At 46.7% G+C, this 17,264-nt stretch overlaps 1 protein-coding gene across 1 annotated transcript in view; it reads right to left on the reverse strand.

Moving 5' to 3' along the window:
• The window catches only part of CBL (Cbl proto-oncogene), a 48,013-nt gene extending 35,180 nt beyond the window's left edge, over nt 1-12,833 (reverse strand). The window contains exons 1-2 of the mRNA XM_059719963.1: nt 12,612-12,833; nt 3,465-3,712 (exon numbers count right to left, since the gene is read on the reverse strand). Coding sequence (XP_059575946.1) covers nt 3,465-3,712; nt 12,612-12,758 — 395 coding nt within the window. The 5' untranslated portion in view covers nt 12,759-12,833. The remainder of the gene's footprint in view (nt 1-3,464; nt 3,713-12,611) is intronic.
• Nucleotides 12,834-17,264: the final 4,431 nt, after the last annotated feature.

Here is a 17,264-nt window from a genome sequence, read left to right on the forward strand (position 1 = left end):
TGATTGGCACACTAGTTATGCAAATGTCCAAATCCTGCCTTTGCTCTTAACTGTGAGCTATCTATAGGGTCGGAAATAAGAGAATGCACAACAGGAAACAAAGTACTGGTAATGGCTGAATTCAGAAGATGGGAAGACAGATAAGGCATTAGTAAGAAAGGAATAAAAGGAAATCAAAACACTGAGAAAAGCTCAAGGAGAATATAAAAGTGAGCACTGAACAGGGTGAAGAAAAACAGATTAAAAAAAGCAGGTTTACGGAAGCATTCCACCTAGCTTCAGCACAAGCCACAGAAACCAAGAGCAAGATGAGCAGCATCTTTCCTAAGCAAGAAGAGATGTACACACGCTATATTAAAAGAGGAAGTAAAGTTCAAATGACAACCAGATACAAGTTCACAAGTCTCAGCTTTTTCCAGAACAGCCAATAATCAACTTCTAAAACAGGTCAGGGAGTAGCAATTTCTTCCACTGCCTTAGGTATCTAACTGTCAAGAAGGGTTACAAGAAAAGACAAAAAACCCTGAATGTGCATCTCAACAGGGAAGTAAAGGAGAAAACTATTCAATCATTTCACTGAAGTAAGATTATATGAAGACTGCTCCTTAAAGCAGACTTTCAATTCTCCTTTAAGTCCAAGGATCCCAATTCACTTCTGCAAGCTGCAGTAGCTGGTTTTTAACTGCCATCTGATAGCACAGTAATTGGCCTGGCACACTGCTGGAAGTGGAAGGCCCGTCAAGCCCATTGGCAAAAGATGCCACCTGAATCCGAGAACACATTCTTTCAAGGCAAGTAATATCCTGAGTTGGTGCCTGACTCATGTGTACACACTATTTTTATCAATGGTGCATTTTTTATTCTATGGGGAAACAGAAACAATAGGAATGCTACCAAGCCACAGCTGCTCCCCAGATAAAGACTATCTAAAGTATATCCTTCAGAGACAAATCAGTGTATTGTACTATGGTCGCTACCTCTTCCTAGGACGAGATGAAGAGGGAGTGGAGAAGCAGCTAAAACTACAAGGGCTGTGGCTGACCAAATGCTGCAGGCCCAGCAACTCCACTACTACGGGGCTGTCAAATCTTCGGCAGACTGACTCTAAGAGAGTGCTAGTGACAGCCCCCGAAGGACTAGTCGCATGGAGTTTCATTTGGACTTATTTATTACGCTGGCCCCAAACCTTGACATCTTGACACAGAAATCTGAAATTAATTTTCAAAAGATAAGCAGCAAACAGGAAAATGGCAAGTCTCGTTTGGAGCTCTGAAGCAGGGCTCCACAAGGCTTGTGAACAGAAAGCTACGCATTTGACAAAAAGCAGGGCTAAAATGTCTTTGCGACACATTCGTTCCACTTTGACCTTCTACATTTGAGAAGATACCTGGACAGCAAATTGTTATGCAGGGACTTGCAAGGCCCTACCTAAAAAGCTGAACCACTTAGAAATCCTAATAAGCAAGTCCTGGAGGGTCATGGAAGAGTGAACAAAAACAGAAATTAGTAAAGGTGCCATTATATGAACACACCCCCAGTACAAAATTATGAAAATAAATTTATGCAAAGTAAATGTTCCATTACTTCCCATTTTTGTTTAAAAATGACATGCGCAGAGTTGCTAGGGCTTCATCCATTTAACAGTTGCTTGACTGCAAACAAACTTAACTGGTTGGTTAGTTCCACATTTTTTTTTTTTACATATATAAAAGACAAAAAACACCACTGCTCTGGGTGTGCATCAAGCAAAGCTAAATAACAAAGCAGTCACTACAACTCTCACCATTTTCCATGCCAGACAAACCTAGCAACCTCAGTCCTCCCCTCACTCTGCTCCTGACACTGAAAATGATTTCAATTCTCCTCCCACCCAAGATGCCAAGGAAGCTACACAGGCCTCACAGCGTGGTGCGCTGCCTGGTGGATTCAGGTTATTTTGGTCAGAGGGGAAGAACAAGTTGCAAATTTAAAATGCCCTCAAAGATGACATCATGTCACCAAGCCCCATGTTTTAAACTAAAAAGACTCCATCTCAACCATCTCTGCTGACCCCAATTGTGGCAGCTGAGCCAAGGGAGGCAGGTCTCTGTCTAATAAGAATTTTGCAGACCAAAATTACATCCACTGAGAAACCAGCTTGCAGCCATAAAGTAGTGGGGCAATACCCTAAAGGAGAGATACCTCATTTAATAAGTGGCCTGCCAAATTCCACTTCAACTCCTGTAAACAGCAGTCAAAACTGAATTGATAAAAAATGACCTACTATGACTGGATTAAATGAAGCATACAAGGAGACACCATGCTGCTTCAAAAACCTTTCCAGTAGCCAGGTGTGTACACACACAGGGGGTGACAAGGTAAAACTCTACAGACCCTCCCAAATGTGCTTGCAAGGAAGATGGAAATTACCCTCTGACAATCTTCAGCGAGGAGAGAAAGGACTTTTTGGGGTCCGCAGTCAAGTCAGCAAAGCCTGAGATCAATGGCATCAAATGGCTAGGCAGACTGAGCACCAGGTCTGCACCCATCACTGGGAGACCACCTACCAGAGTCACCAGCAGCGCCTCTTGTTCTGTACCCATACGGCTGAGCCTCAGGGAGATCCAAAGGACAGGTACAAAGGCCAAACATCAATGTCACTGCAGTCTCTCGCTAAAGAGAGGGCCGCGAAGGCAGTGCCATGAAGAAAGGAAGGCCAGCATAGCTTTTGTCAGTGGCCAGCAACAACATTTCTAAACTACTGATAAAGTGATCTGCTGAAAGAACAGCCTCCCACAGAGACCCCTGGATAAGCTCAGGTTCCATTAGACTCAAACAGGTCCATCACATACCCAGGAGAGACTGGCTCCAACTCAAATTCTAGTAGAGGGTTGAACCGAGATAAGGAGGATTTAAGTCTCAATTTTATTCCCCCTTCCCCACACCCAGCCTCATATGTTTCCAATTGTTTTTTTTAATTAAAAAATGAAGCAATGCTCGGAACTGAAATACAAATTCAGAAAGCAGAGGTCGTGACTCCAATTTCCAAAATGAAATACTTCATGTTCAACTCTAAACTCCCCCCCAGCTATACTAACGTCTTCGCCAATTCATGTACAAAAGAACTTTACAGATATACTCACTCCAACATGGAGCTGTTCGCAGATGCATAAAAATCGCATGCCTGCTTAGAACAGAAATAATCTTATTCTTTATCCTAGTGTAACTCAATTCAAGACTCAACAGCCAAGAATGCTCAGATCTAGAATACTGATCTCTTCTTTGTCCTCTCACTGCTTTCGCTCTAGCCCAAAATATTTCACTTCAAGTTTGATCTTCTCTAGCTAGCTTTAAGTCTCCTTCACCACCAAACTCTTTGTTCTCACTGCCAGACACTGGATTAACCATTAAGCTGTGCGCTCAATGTCCCACCCGCTCAGCTAGACATGTGCTGCAAGTACTAGCAGTAAGGTTTTCCGCATTACCTAGGCTGAGAATTCTCCTCGTACATCCTTTCTTTCCCTTCCTTAAAGAGGCTGATGGTCTGTTTGGTCTTCTTCATCAAGTTCTCCATGAACACCCTGAAGTACTCGTTTTCTCCCAGGGTCTCCATCTTCCCCTCGTAGCGTGACAGGATGGTTCGGAGATGCTGGTACGTATCAGGCAGCAGATCTAATATGTAGGGCGGGCTGTTCTTCAATGCCAACTTTGGGTTCTGACACAGACGCACCACCTGCATGGAAGGATAAAGGCAGAGTCACCAGTCTGAGACCACAAAGATTTAGCAGCAGCAAAGATTGCGCAGAGCTGGTCACCAGCCTTTCCCAAAACGCAAGTGCGCGTAAGACACAGTGACGGACAAATAAACAGTCCCACGTGCAACTGCGGGTGCTCAAGTTCCCGTAGAAATTCCAACTGTCATAAAAAAAAGGAGAATCTTCCCGACTAGCACATTTTCTTCCTGGTGTCTAGGTGCCAGGAGGTTAGGTCTCGCACTGAATTCATCTTAAGAAGTGTGATGCAGTAATATTCAATAGGCAGCATTTTTAAATGACAGAGCTGCTGACTTGCTAAATGCAAAGTGCTTCTATCAAAGGAGACACAGTCTAGACTTTTTCACATTGCAATTTACCAGCATAATTATACTGATACAGCCATAGCAAACCTTCTCCCCCCCACCCTCCCCCCAACAAAGATGCTCTCATTTCAGGAGTGTCCGCATGGGAAGTTTCATCCCAATAGTGATAAAATACGGGTAAAATTTCCCCATAGAAACAAGCCCTATAAAAGTTACCAAGGTGTGCTTCAATGAAAGTTTAGACTATGAATCAAATTTTAAGTGACACTCCAACAGAGACCGCACAGCAATGAAGAGGAGATACGAAGCAAAGGTTTTTTGCTAAGAGGCAGACACCCTCACTGACGTAACAAATGAAGCTTATGGGCAAGAAAAAGGGATCTAGACCCCTGATATGTCTCCAGGTGCCACTGCCTTCCATGAGCTGCATGCGAATATCAGGTGCGGTATCTGACCCTCTGCAGTCACTTCCCACTTGTACGTGCACTTTCTCAGAACAGCACTCGGTATTTAAAATTACTCCCGTTAACAATTAGATGAAACAGTTGATACTTTCTAAGATACTGTCTGGTACATTTGCGAGACTGTTCCTCCCTCCTGGTGGAAAAGTTTCTCCGAGTTGCGTTTCAACAGGGAGACTGTCTACACATCTACAGAATTAAGGATACAAGGCCAATCAGTCCCCAGGCTTATCAGTAAAAGTTTTGCCATTTGTGCGCTATTTGTTTCGTACATAGCAGCATAGGGAACCCACTGAGCAGAAGCCCCACACCCCAAAAGCCATGTTCTTCTATCACAGAGGAACAAACCAGAAACCTACCTATCTGAGCTGATGTGGTATATGCAAGACAAAAATAGGGCGACTATACACAGCAGCTCATGAAAATAAGCTTAGACAAGAGGAGAAAGAGATAGCTTTAAAAAGGATTGCACACCTCTGAGAAAAAGTCCTTTTCTTTAGCCAGTAATAGCCCAGAGTCTCTATTATTTAGTCTAGGGAAAGAGAAAGCTGTCCACAGAATGGCATAATGGCAACTGTAGAAGTTATTAGTGCTCTCTCAGCTACAACTAAGTGCTGAAAGGCTGGCTCAGCATGGCCAAGCAATTGCAGGCTTTAATTCTCTAGCCATCTTCATAAGAGACAAAACCTGGCAATTGGGAACAAGACAGAACTAACCATTTGGGTCTTTAGCATTTAACTCAAACTTAAAAGGAAGACTGTGCAAAAATGCAGGTACAATTTCCTAAAGCTTTTTACTGAAATGCAAACACTGCTTCAACTGCTTAATATCAGAAGACATGAATGGAGTCTAAAGTGGTGGCACTGTTCTGCAGAAGTATGTTACAAAGCAGATCTCCCAAGAATGCTGCAGCAAATTCAGCCGGCCTTAGGGAGACTGACAGGGAGAAAAGCTTCAAGAACAACTGGGGGCCTTTGTGCATTATTACAGTACTGGCACAAAACTTGGTGATCGCTACTTACCATTGCCTAGCACCCTGAGAGGTACAAGTGGTTCCCTGACAGGCAACCCACTACTCTCCCCTCTCAAAATCCCTAACTGAAAACCCAATAACCAATTTGAAATGGAGCTTTAAGCATTTCACTCGGCCTGCAGGTAGGTGCAGAAAGAGCCTGAGAAGACAACTTACATCTTCCAACAACGCTTCCAACAGCTCATATTAGTTCTTTCAGTATACACTCCATCTCTATGAAGGGAAGGGAAGTTTCAGATGGGTGAATTGTCCCCCAAAACGACAGGCACACAAACCAGTGAAACTTCCCCCTCCATTTTGAAGCAGCAGACAAGTCTTAGACCTAGACAAGTAGTTGAGAAGCATGTGGTCAAGTCACCCCACCGATTTTGACACCTCTGTCGCAATATGCTTAGCAGTAAAGCAGCTGCAAAGTGAACCACACCAGGGAACCAAACGTTAACACAATTCTCTTCTGAGAAGAGTTTCATTCTGCAACATGTATAAAACCCAATAATGCTTTCAGCATTTCTCCAAAGCTTGCAGCAAACAGCCCGGGTATTTTTCTGGGAGACCTACGTTCATTTTTCACCTGGGTTCAAAACTTTTTATGAAAAGACAACTCTTGATGTGTTACAGGGAAACTCCATGAAGCAAGCAAGGCTCAGGAACAGAACAGTCATTTCTCTGGGTCAGCTGGAAAAGGAAACAGCACAGCCTCTTATCTCTTGAAACTCTCCAGCTAAGTAGGAAGCAGACCTACTGACTGTCAGTAACTTCACAGGCTGACTTGATATCAATTGGACATGTTTTTCTCCCAGAAACAACAAGCCAGGCACTCTTCACAAACTCTACAAAAATCCTCTTAAAAGCGGCCTCTATAAACCTCCCAAAAAAGTGGCTAACAGACAAGAAAAGCAGGAAAACTTTGGCTTCGTTGCTGCATGAATTTTAAACACAGCTTAATTATTCACCAAACCGACAATTACTTCGATAGCTGGAGTCCAGAGCACTGCTGCTTGAGCCACCCAAGCATGGGAACATGCAGCAAGCTGCCTCCAAACTCCTGTGGCTGGCAAACGGGGCTGCTTTCCTTCTTCGGTAGCACCAAAAGCAAGCAGTTGCACTTTGCCTCCTCCTCGGCTTGGGCACTTGCAGCATCATGACGATGTCCAGAGGAATGCTCGCGGCTCTGGGAAAGCAGCAAATTACCATGCGCTTCGCTCCCTCGCCTTGCCTGCCTGCTGCCAGACAATGTTAGAAGAAGTTCAAAAAGGCAGCAAGTACTTTGGATTAGGTGTTACTGCAGTAAACAGGGAAATTTCCATTTTCAGCTCACTTCTGCGTTGTTACCTTAAGAGGTCCTGTCAAATCCAGGCTGGCTTTCAATGTTTTTTGAAAGAAACGAGCCTCTTACTAACAGAAACGTTTCTATACTTTGAAAAATCCCGACAAAACGCATTCCCGCACGGGGTTTTAAACCTTTTAGCAGGGAAAACCCTAAAGTTAAACTCATTATAATCAATACTGACATTGACTTCGTGCATTTTCATTTTCCAAGCCAAAGGAAGTGTAAAGTGTAAGCAAAGAGCAAACATAATTACACATACAATGGATGTTTACATTTCCCCCTGGCTTCAGGCTCACTTAGTTTCATGTTTATTGCATTTATTTCATATTTATTCCAGCCGTTCCATTAAATTCAACTGAGCTGCATATTGTAGATGTGGCCCAAAACCCTTCTTGACTCCTTCCTGTCATTACCCCTTCCCATTTCCTTTTTCAAAATGTTTCCCTTCCCTTTTGCTTTGTTACAAACACACACAAACAGAGGAACTAACCAGAATGGGGAAGCAGTGAAAAAATGACACTATGTGAAGTGGTGCCACAGAGTTTTTGAATTGTTGTTGGGTTGGGGGTTTTTTTGTTTTTTTTTAAAGGCAATAGAAATATGCTGCTCTTTTCTTTTTCTAGTTGCCTGACACAGCTTGTGACAAAGATAGTGAGAAGCATTCAAAGGGACAGTGTCAAAGTGGATGGGTCCCTTTAATAATCCAACCTATTTCCGCAGGTGTATACATTTACTTACGAGTTATGATTTGAGAGTGCCCCTCCAAAGACCGCTAACTGCCAATTCCTCCACCCCCTCTTCCAAGTTTCAATGCACTGCTGCTCCAACCCCGAGCCTCTTCCCTTCAGCCCCCCTCCACTCCAGTTGCTGTACCTCCTTCTACATGAACCTACGCTCTCCAAAAATACACGCAACTAATGAGTTTCCTCTAAACCCTTCCCCCACACCTTTGTCCGTCTTGTCAACTCAGACTGGAAGGCCTTCAAGGCAGGGACTACCTCCCACTCCCTATCAGTATACTGCCAATCACAAGGCCTCCCTATTTTTGGCTGCCCCCTAGGCACTGGCACTAAATGTTTCTCTTCCTACACCAGGTTCCTAAAACAGATCTCCGAGGGGCTTCAACGTCTCATTTTATCTGGAGCCAACAGCCATCCAACACCACCTCCGACTTCTCTCTCTCACCCTCAGCTGAAGCCATACCAGGCCCCCACCTCCATTACCAAGAGGTGCCCAGCTCTGACATTTCCCACCATCACTTTGAAAAGCATGCTCAAGTGGCACAGATATTCAAGATAAAAACCCTAGTCTCCACGTTAGCTCAGAGGCCTCCATTCTCTTTTGTGGCATCAAACCTACTCTTCCATCTCCTCCACATAAAAAGCACTACCTCGCATTTATAATTTCCACATCCACTTCCTCAAATACCACCCAAGAGCAATGCTAAAATGCTTATTTGATATTCTGCTGCCTAGATTATGTTCCACAGGAAATTGTCATCAACTGCATCATTAATAGAAAGGTATAAAACAATTCCTCCAGCCAAGGCAGTGCAAATTACTTCACGACATGGTTTCTGATATATTAAACACTGCTTTAATTGCTATCCACAGTGAAAAGATGAGCAAATGTGATAATAGATTGACAAGAATTCCTCCCATTTTAGTGTAGTAATCTGCACAGGATGGCTACAGGCAGTGCAAGGAATGACTGTTGCTTACTGTACTGTTTGTCACAGCAATCTGCAGGCCCACAAAATATCTGAGGGCACACACAGTCTCAAAGGCACGAGTCAACCCTACTCCCTAGATAAAAAAAATAATGAACTTTACCTAATTAAGCAGTAAATTGCCAGCAACACTTCCTAGAGTACAGAAGAGCATGACATTTTAAAGTGGCCGGTAGTCATCTGTAAATGCTCTGTGCCAAAACTGCTTATAATACAGAAGTAAAGCTTGATCTTGCTTACATGGATGGGAGAAATGGTTATAACCATAATTAGCCATGCCCCAGTTCTTGTCTTCTAGAATTTAAGACAAAGTACTTATCCAGAGTATATAAAAGGTTCACTGCCCAATTTGAGCAGTATTTAAGAAAACTGCACTAAAACCTCACATACGGGATCCTATCAGTCACAAATAAAGGCATGAAATATAGCCATGGAAGACAAGGATCCTTGGCTGTGAGGGATTGCCAATTATTATTATTACTGAGTAGCACAGAATGACGTGGATCTAATGAGACCAAAGGGGGTAGCAATCCTAAATTATTGGCCTGCATTGCACTAGCAGTAGAGTAGCAGTAGTAGCAGTAGTAGAGTAGCATCCTCTTTGGGATGTGGACAGTACCTTTTTCTGTATCTGTGCAGTACCTGGCACAAGCGGAACATGATCAGGGCCTCCAGTTGGATCTAGAGATTAATGTTAACCTCATAATACTCGAGTATTGTTAGGCTGTATCATATCAGCAAACAAAAGGTCTTGGACTGGAATTTTACTGATGCACATACCTAACAGCACAGGAACACAGGGAACCAAAACTTGACAATCAGCAACAGTGTATTAGTGCATAAAGGAGTCTGGCCTGGTTTGTCTCAGAAGAGTTGAAGAGGCAGCAGGATCCATGCAAAGCACAGACCCAACACTATTTCAGTTCCAAGAGGGTGCACAAGCCACGCAGCTCAGACAAGCTGCAGCTTGCGCTTAAATGCCAAACCATGGTCTGCCAAAAGTGGTAAAGAAACGTGCCAGTATTCCTTCCCTGAAAGGGTGAAAAAAAAGTCTTGAATGCCCCACCCAACCCCACCACTTGCGTGTGCAGTCATTCTGCATGTTAGATTGGATTCACTCACGTAAAGCAGAAGCTGCAAGAGTCAGGTTCAAGCAGGCCTAAATGGTGCAGATAAGCCAGGGTGGGAGGTTTTCTGAAGTGATACAAGCATATTAGAAACTGGACAGGATGCACTCAGAAGGCCATGACATCCGTGTGAAACACTGGGGAGAGATTTTCTGGCGCCCAGCTTCTTGCCGGTGGCACATTTATGTTATTCTGGAAACCGCCAAATTATTCTTTGACTACACGCAGAACCTGTGGACCAGTCCAGTGTACTGAATGCTTGCATTCTGTACAGGAGTTCACCAGGGGAGCTCTACAACTACACCATGACTCACATTCTAGCAAACAGCCTATTTGCTTAAAATTTGAGTATCCAGGAAGTTTCACACTGCCCTGTTAATGAAAACTCATCCCTAGTCACAAAACCCAATGCAAGCCTCCCTAAGGAAGCCCATATCAACAGCCAAGGCATGCATAGTAAGCCAAGGAAAGAGATATCTGCAAATGAACAGCACACTGGACAGAGAAGGGAAGGCGTTCTGGCCCCTATATCCATACCATGTTATCAGATGCAACTGTGGGAAGAAGATGTGACACAATTAATAAAAAGAGGAAAATAAGGCTTCAAAGCAGAGCATTTGGAAGACGGGAACCTGTCGAACAAACAGCTTAGGGCACAGAGAACGGACAAGAGCTTCTGCATAATTATTGGCACAGGCAGGAAATTCAGGCATGCTTGACTGCTTCAGGGAGAATATCTGATTTAAGAGATTAGGCAAATGGACTCAAGTCAGGAGTATTTTACACTTACAACCATACCCTGCATGTCTAATCTACAAGATCACTTCTTTATCATGCACCCACCAAGTACTTCCCTATGCACCACTATGACTTTAGGTTTGACAGCGGAAGCTGACAACACATAGAAGCCCTTCCATAAGCATTTTCCCTAGCTCCATCTTCCTTACCACGATCTCCAGGGTCAAGTGAAATACCCGAGAGTTCCTTGAATCACTAATCGGATTTTCTACTGTAGGCCCAAACCTGAACTAACTGTGCAGAAAGATGATTAGGCCTATTCAGAGCCACCCTCCCCTCGAGGTCAATGGGACTCCATAGAGATGCAGAGGCCCAGCCATTTGGATCACTGGGACCTTGTATGTTCAATATAGCTACAAATTAAAAACACGCAAAATTTGCAGTACAAGTGCAAGTACCTCACCGTACGGTTGCAAAGTTAGTTCACCTGTGCTCATGGACGAGAGTTTCTTAAAACTACAGGCAGACAAGGGTCTTTGGGTAAATGTGATATCTTTTATTAGACCAACTAAATAGACTTGAAGAAGGGTGCCTGTACCCAAAAAATTGCAAAAAACCATTTTTTTTCCCAATGATTTAGTTGGTCTAATATCACATTTAGCCAAAGAACCTTGTCTGCCTATGTCCTTAGACCATCACGGCTACAACCAACACCCCTTAACATTACAGCTCACTTGGCTTCATTTCCTTGCTCATAATTTCACGGTAGGGAGAACATTTACGACCAAGACCAGCTCCAGAGAGAACAAGGGACAAAAGTACCTTAAAACTGCCCAGAAAAATGCAACAATAGGCCATGCCTGTATTGCCAAGAGAGCTCCATTCTTCCTCTTTAAATCCATTTTTTGGATGGACTAATCCATATTGTGTCACAGGAGCACGTGCGCACGCCCAGCATGTGCACGGAAGGAAGATCTGGACTGGAAGGAGCTGCATCTCTGCAACCAAATCCTGGCATCCATATGGACAAAGACATGCACGTAGCCCACTCCTTTCTACATCTGATTCCCTGCCTGTATCCCACCTCTTGTCTCAGCTAGAGCACAGAAAGCCATAACGATAAGCTTGGCCAGCCAGGCAACCCTTAATGGGAACTTCTGCCATGACTGTGATTTATTGGTCTTCTTTTGGAATAAGAGATCCCTTCTACTCAGCCCTCTAGCATCAACGGAGCTACAACAATATCCGCTGCAGGAGATTTGGAGCCAGAGAGACAAGAGGAAGAAGAAGTGAAATGCTTGGGCCCGTAGCTTAATTGCAGGAGGTATGCCCATCAGCCCTGCCCATCCTGTTCCCAGAGGGGAAGGTGCCTCAGTATCACAGGCAGCTCTCCAAGTGCTTTCATTGTGCATTAGGTCTATTGCGCTCGTCACTTTCGATGGAAACTGGCAGTATGAACCCTGCCATTCACTTCAGCCCTAAACGCATCTCAGCCCCATGCAGGCCTCTGGTCTCGGCTCTCACTCCTGACATTCAACAGCACAAGAAAGGGTAAAAAAAAAAAAAAAATCTCAAAATGAGGTTCCCGAAAGTGACATGTATGAGGAAAAAAAACCCATTTAAAGCAACTTCCCTGATTTCCAACCCTGCCGAAGCGCACGGCGCTGGTGTCACCTCGCTGGATACAGAGGGAAGGCGGCACATCTCCCCGACAATCAGTCAGACGGGGTGATTGAAAGCAGGGGGTCCCATCCCCAGCTGGTGGTTTGATTTCCCTTCTACAGCACCACATATTTATCACGGAGGGGGGCGAGTCAGGCTTTCCCGGCCCGGCCCCGAGGCTCCCGGGGCCACGAGCTCCTCGACTTTGGGGTGGCAGCGGGGAGCAAGCGGGCTGCCCCCCCAGGCGCCGGGGGCAGGAGACTCCACTCCCTTCCTGCGCCCCCCGCCCCCTGCCAACACCCCACCTCGGCTGCCCCTCCCCCACAGCTACCACCCCGCCCCTCCCCCACATCTGCCGCCTCCTACCCCACCCCTCCCCCGCTCCCCCCACACCCCGCCCCTCCCCCACCCCCGCTCCCCCCGCGCCCCTCCCCCACATCTGCCTCCTCCTACCCGCCCACCCCGGCCCCGCACCTTGTCCATGAGCTTCCAGGACTTCTCCACGGTCTTCTTGTCCACGGCGCCGGGCTGGTGCGGGCCGAGGTGGTGGTGGTGCGGCTGGAAGGCGTCCTTCATGAGCCCGATCAGGCCGCCCGGGCCCTTCTTCAGCGGCGCCGACATGGGGAGCGCGGTGCTGCCGAGCCCGGGCCGCTCCCGGACACCGCCGGGCTGAGGAGGCGACGGCGCCCGACGGGGCGGGGGCGGGACAACCGCTCCCAGCGCCGCGCGCTCATTGGCAGCCGCCAGAGGGGGCCCGGCTCCGGGCTGCGCCGATTGGATGAGGCGGGAGCGCCGGCCCCGCCCCTCGCTGCGGAGGGGGCCCCGCGGATTGGCTGCCCGGGCCCTGCCGGCGCGCGCTTCCTCCTGCCGAGCCCCGCCCCCTCGCGGCCGGGGCACCGCCTCCCCTTTCCGCTCCGCCGGCCGCCGGGCGGAGCGTGCGCAGTGCGGCGGCAAGGCCTTCTCGGCGGCCATGTTTGGTGAGGGCAGAGCCCTGCTAGGCTGGGGCGGGGCGGGGCGGGGCGGGGCGGGGCGGAGTTATATATATGGCTTATATGGGGGCGATTTAAATGGGGCATTTAACACACGGCCCTTTAAATACCGCTTTTAAACCAGGGCTATTGAAATAGTGTATTTAAACAGCCTATTTGCATGTTGCATTTCAATCAGAGCAATTTAAATATTGCATTTAAATCGAGGCCATTGAAAAGGTGTGTTTCAATAAGCTTTTTAAATATTGTATTTAAATAACAACGGTTTAAATATTGCCTTTGAATCAGGGCTATTTAAAAAATGCCTTTTAATTCTCGATTGAAATTTTGTATTTAAAGAAGAACAATTGAAATGTTGCCTTTCAATGGGGGCTAGTGAAACTGCGTTTAAATCTGCACTTGAAAGATTGCATTGAAATAAACACGTTGTAAACGCTGCGTTTTAAATCAAGGCTATTTCAACCACGCGTTTAAATCCATGATTGAAACATCGCATTTTAAACCAGCACAAAATAAATAGTATATGTAAGTATGAACAGTTTAAATGCCACATTTAAATCAGGGCTATTTAAGCCATGCATTTAACTCCGCGATTGAAATAGTGCATTGAAATAAGAATGATTTAAATATCTCATTTAAATCAGGACTGCTGAAACAATGCTTTTAAACCCACAATTGAAATAGTGCATTTAAATCAGTGCAATTGAAAAACTGCATTTAAATCGGGGCTATTTAAACTGTGCATTTAAATCTGCAATTTTAATATAGCATTTACATCATTGCCAGTTTTAAGTATTGCTTTTTAAAATGTATTTTAAATCTGGCTGGATTTAAATGCACGTGAAATATTGACCGGTTGCCATTTGTGCAGTTGCAGAGTCCCCATGAGGGGGATCCCTGGACCTTCCCAATGAGCTGTGTCCCGATTGCTTTGGGGTGGGAAGAGGAGGGACTCACCCGGGGGTTCATGCCTTCCCCCCTCCAGTCTCTGACTTGAAGGAGATGAAATAAATCCCTGCCCAAGAGCATGAAAGCCGAGACCAGCTAGGATCAGCCCCGAAGCTGCTGGTTTCCATGAACTCCCAGGAAGGGTCCCCAGGCCTGTGCTTACAGTGCGACAAGTGTCTGCGGCATTGGAGGATAAATCCTCTTTTTCTCAGAAACCGGCAGCAAGGTGAAATCTCTCGCTCTACAGCAAAGCCAGTTTGCCACAGACAACGAGCAGGAGACTGAGACTGTCAGTGCATCTGCCATACTGTGCAATGGCAGATACACCCACTGCAAAAGTCATCTCCCCAAATTAAGCTCCCAGACAGCCTGTGAAGGCCCCTAATGAAGGGCTGTGCAGGAGCCCCCGGGGGTGTGGGAATATGGGTCCAAGCTAAGAGCTGGGCTGGAACAGCACTGCAGCACTGGGGAAATTCAACACGCGGGGAGCTGCTGGCCACGGCACGCATCCCGGGGTAGTTTCTCATCCGCTGGGTGCACAGGTGGGATGTTCATATAGGAATGAGGTTAGTGAGGCCCTTGGGCTTGTCTGTTTTGGCACTGAGGAGGATTTTGACCGTGTGGCTTCTCACACAGCGCAGTCTGCCCATAGACCCCAGATTGCCCCATCAGAAAGCGAGTTGGAGAGCTGATTAAACGGCATCTATGTGAAGACCATGAAATGGGAAGAAGGTTAAGCCCCCAAATGTAAATTTGCAGTTGTACAAAATGGATTTAAATAAAGAGGATATTTTTAACTGTGATTTTTACCACCCGGGCCCTCTCCTGCCTGTTGCAAGGGGGGAAATGGCTGAGCATAATGCATGCTCCATCCCAGCAAAATCCTCCATGCCCAGTTCCTGCTGCAGTGAAGCCCCATTGGCACGGAGGGCTGCTGCCAGTGCCCAGAGCCCTCCAAGACAGGAGGTGCAGGGGACATGCAGACCAAGGACCTCAAGGCAAACATCTGCCCAATTGTTCCACTGGGTCCTTCACATGCATGCCAATCTGTCAGGAGCCTAGTTTCCAGGCTGAGCATCCATTCATTTGCCACCTGTGCATGTATTTCAAAGGGGCTCCTGCCAAGACCTGAGGGAAGAGGTTTGTTTGCAATTATAGTGGTGGGGGGAAGACTCGGTCCCAGATCAAAACACCCTCACACTTTTTGGCACATCAACAAATGATGGTAAAACTGGTTTAGAAGCAAGTGGAGGATTTGTTCGAGCTTTTTATTTAGCATTACTATCAATGGACCCTACTCAAAGTGACGTACATGTAGGAGGGATATGTGAAGTCGACAAAAATAACCAATGTCTTTTGTTTAAAACATCTCAAATATATATGTGTGTGTGTGTGTGTGTATCTATATCTATCTATATATTTTTTTTTTTGAGAGGAGGTATTTTCCCTTTTTTTTTTTCTTTCTTGAAAAACAGTTCAGGGAAAGCAAAACAAATCAGGGCAACATCCCCATTGAGCCAAATCACCACTTTTTAACACAAAAGGATTCATCAGAGAGATTTCTGCCTGTTCACACCGAATGCCCCAGTATAAAACCCGGCTGCTGCTGGTTTGGCAATCCCCTGCGTGCTCCGGTTCCTCTATGAAGGCAACAGAGCTAGCACTCAAGAAGGGATTTGCTGCTTCTTCAACCCAGCTCCTTGACCGCGGTTGCTTCATTAGTAGCCTCCCATCCCTCCCCCAGGGTTGCTCAGCTGCGAGCAGATTATTGTACAGATGTTGCAAAACAGGAGCAGTTCCCTATTTTGAAAAGCCAGGTTCCTTTTTCTATGCATCAAAAATTTCCAATTAAAAAAAAATCCGGAAGTGGAGCCAGGCCGATGGCATTATCCTCCAGGGGCCGAGCGCACTGGGACTGACAGAGCTCGCTTGGCTTTGGAAAACTGTTGACTGAAGAAGGCATCTTCCATCATGGCACAGATCCTGTGCCTTCAGGCCTTGGGCTTGCTGGTGTGGTCCTCCCTCTCCTCATCCAGTTGGGTGGGGCATTCAGGGGAATTCTTCACAACACTTTCTGCCTGCCCTGGCCCTGACCTGATGCGGGGTAGGTACTTAGTCAGGCTGTCCTTAGCTGGGGAACAGGACTGCCCTGGCCAGAAAGAGTCGTGGGAGCATGTCTCCACTGCCCCAGCATGGGACATGTAGTTAAGCTCTCCTGAGAGGCAGGCTTTGCATAAAATCAGCGACCAAGACCCACAGAGAGGACCTGCTGCTTCCCGCAGAGCCATAGTGGGGTACTATAATCATGCCTTGCAAGAGCCTTTCCTGCTTGGTGCATGGGGCTGGACCTGACGATCTCCCAAGGTCCCTTCTGGCCTTACAGTTGATGAATCTATGAATCAGTGTGCTCCTGAAGCCTGAGGAAGTGCCAAGAGGGCAGCAAAGACACAGCGCCAGGAGACATTAGCAGCAACAGATGAGTCTGGGGTCTCATCTCACACACCCTTTCTCCCCATGTGGAGCCCCATCTGCCTTCATGCAGCTCCTCTTCTGTCCGGGAGAAAACCTGCTTGCTCCACGCAGCCCAGCACGGAGCTCCGAGCCTGCCATCCATCTCCCTCCAAATGCTGCAGCCAACAGCGAGGACGGCCAGCTAATAAAGCAGCTCAAGAACAATGTGCAGGAGCTTGTCGGTGTCCCTCGGGGTGTTTTGGTTGACAACGGTGCCAAAAGCAAAAGCCCTGCTGTAATTCATCTCTCTGCTTCCCCTGTTCCCTTCCCCCTCCATCAGGGGTGGCCTGAGCCTGCAAAACCACAGTACTGCGCACGCTAGAGGGAGATTGTGGAAGGAGAAAGGTGAAGAGCAGAGCTGTGGTGCCGTTGCCTTGGAGGAGGTTGAGTCACAAAATCCAGATCTAGACCCCTAGATTGAGATGTATGTATTTTTTAGTCCCGATCTGTTCTCATGCACGCAAAGCTCCCGGTGATTCGCTCACACACACGGGGCCTGCAACCAGTGCAAGCAGCCAGGCTCCTACACCAGCCAGGGGTCTGGCTCAAGTCGTCACCTAGGTGCTCCATGGAGTCCCACCCTCATCTGACACATGGGGAAACTGAGGCACAGAGGGAGAGCAGTCCACATAGGAGGGGAGGCAAAGCACATGCTCCCATCTCTGCCCTAAACAAGGCA

Source organism: Alligator mississippiensis, chromosome 16 (assembly GCF_030867095.1).
Source record: "Alligator mississippiensis isolate rAllMis1 chromosome 16, rAllMis1, whole genome shotgun sequence".
Classification (NCBI taxonomy): Eukaryota; Metazoa; Chordata; order Crocodylia; family Alligatoridae; genus Alligator; species Alligator mississippiensis.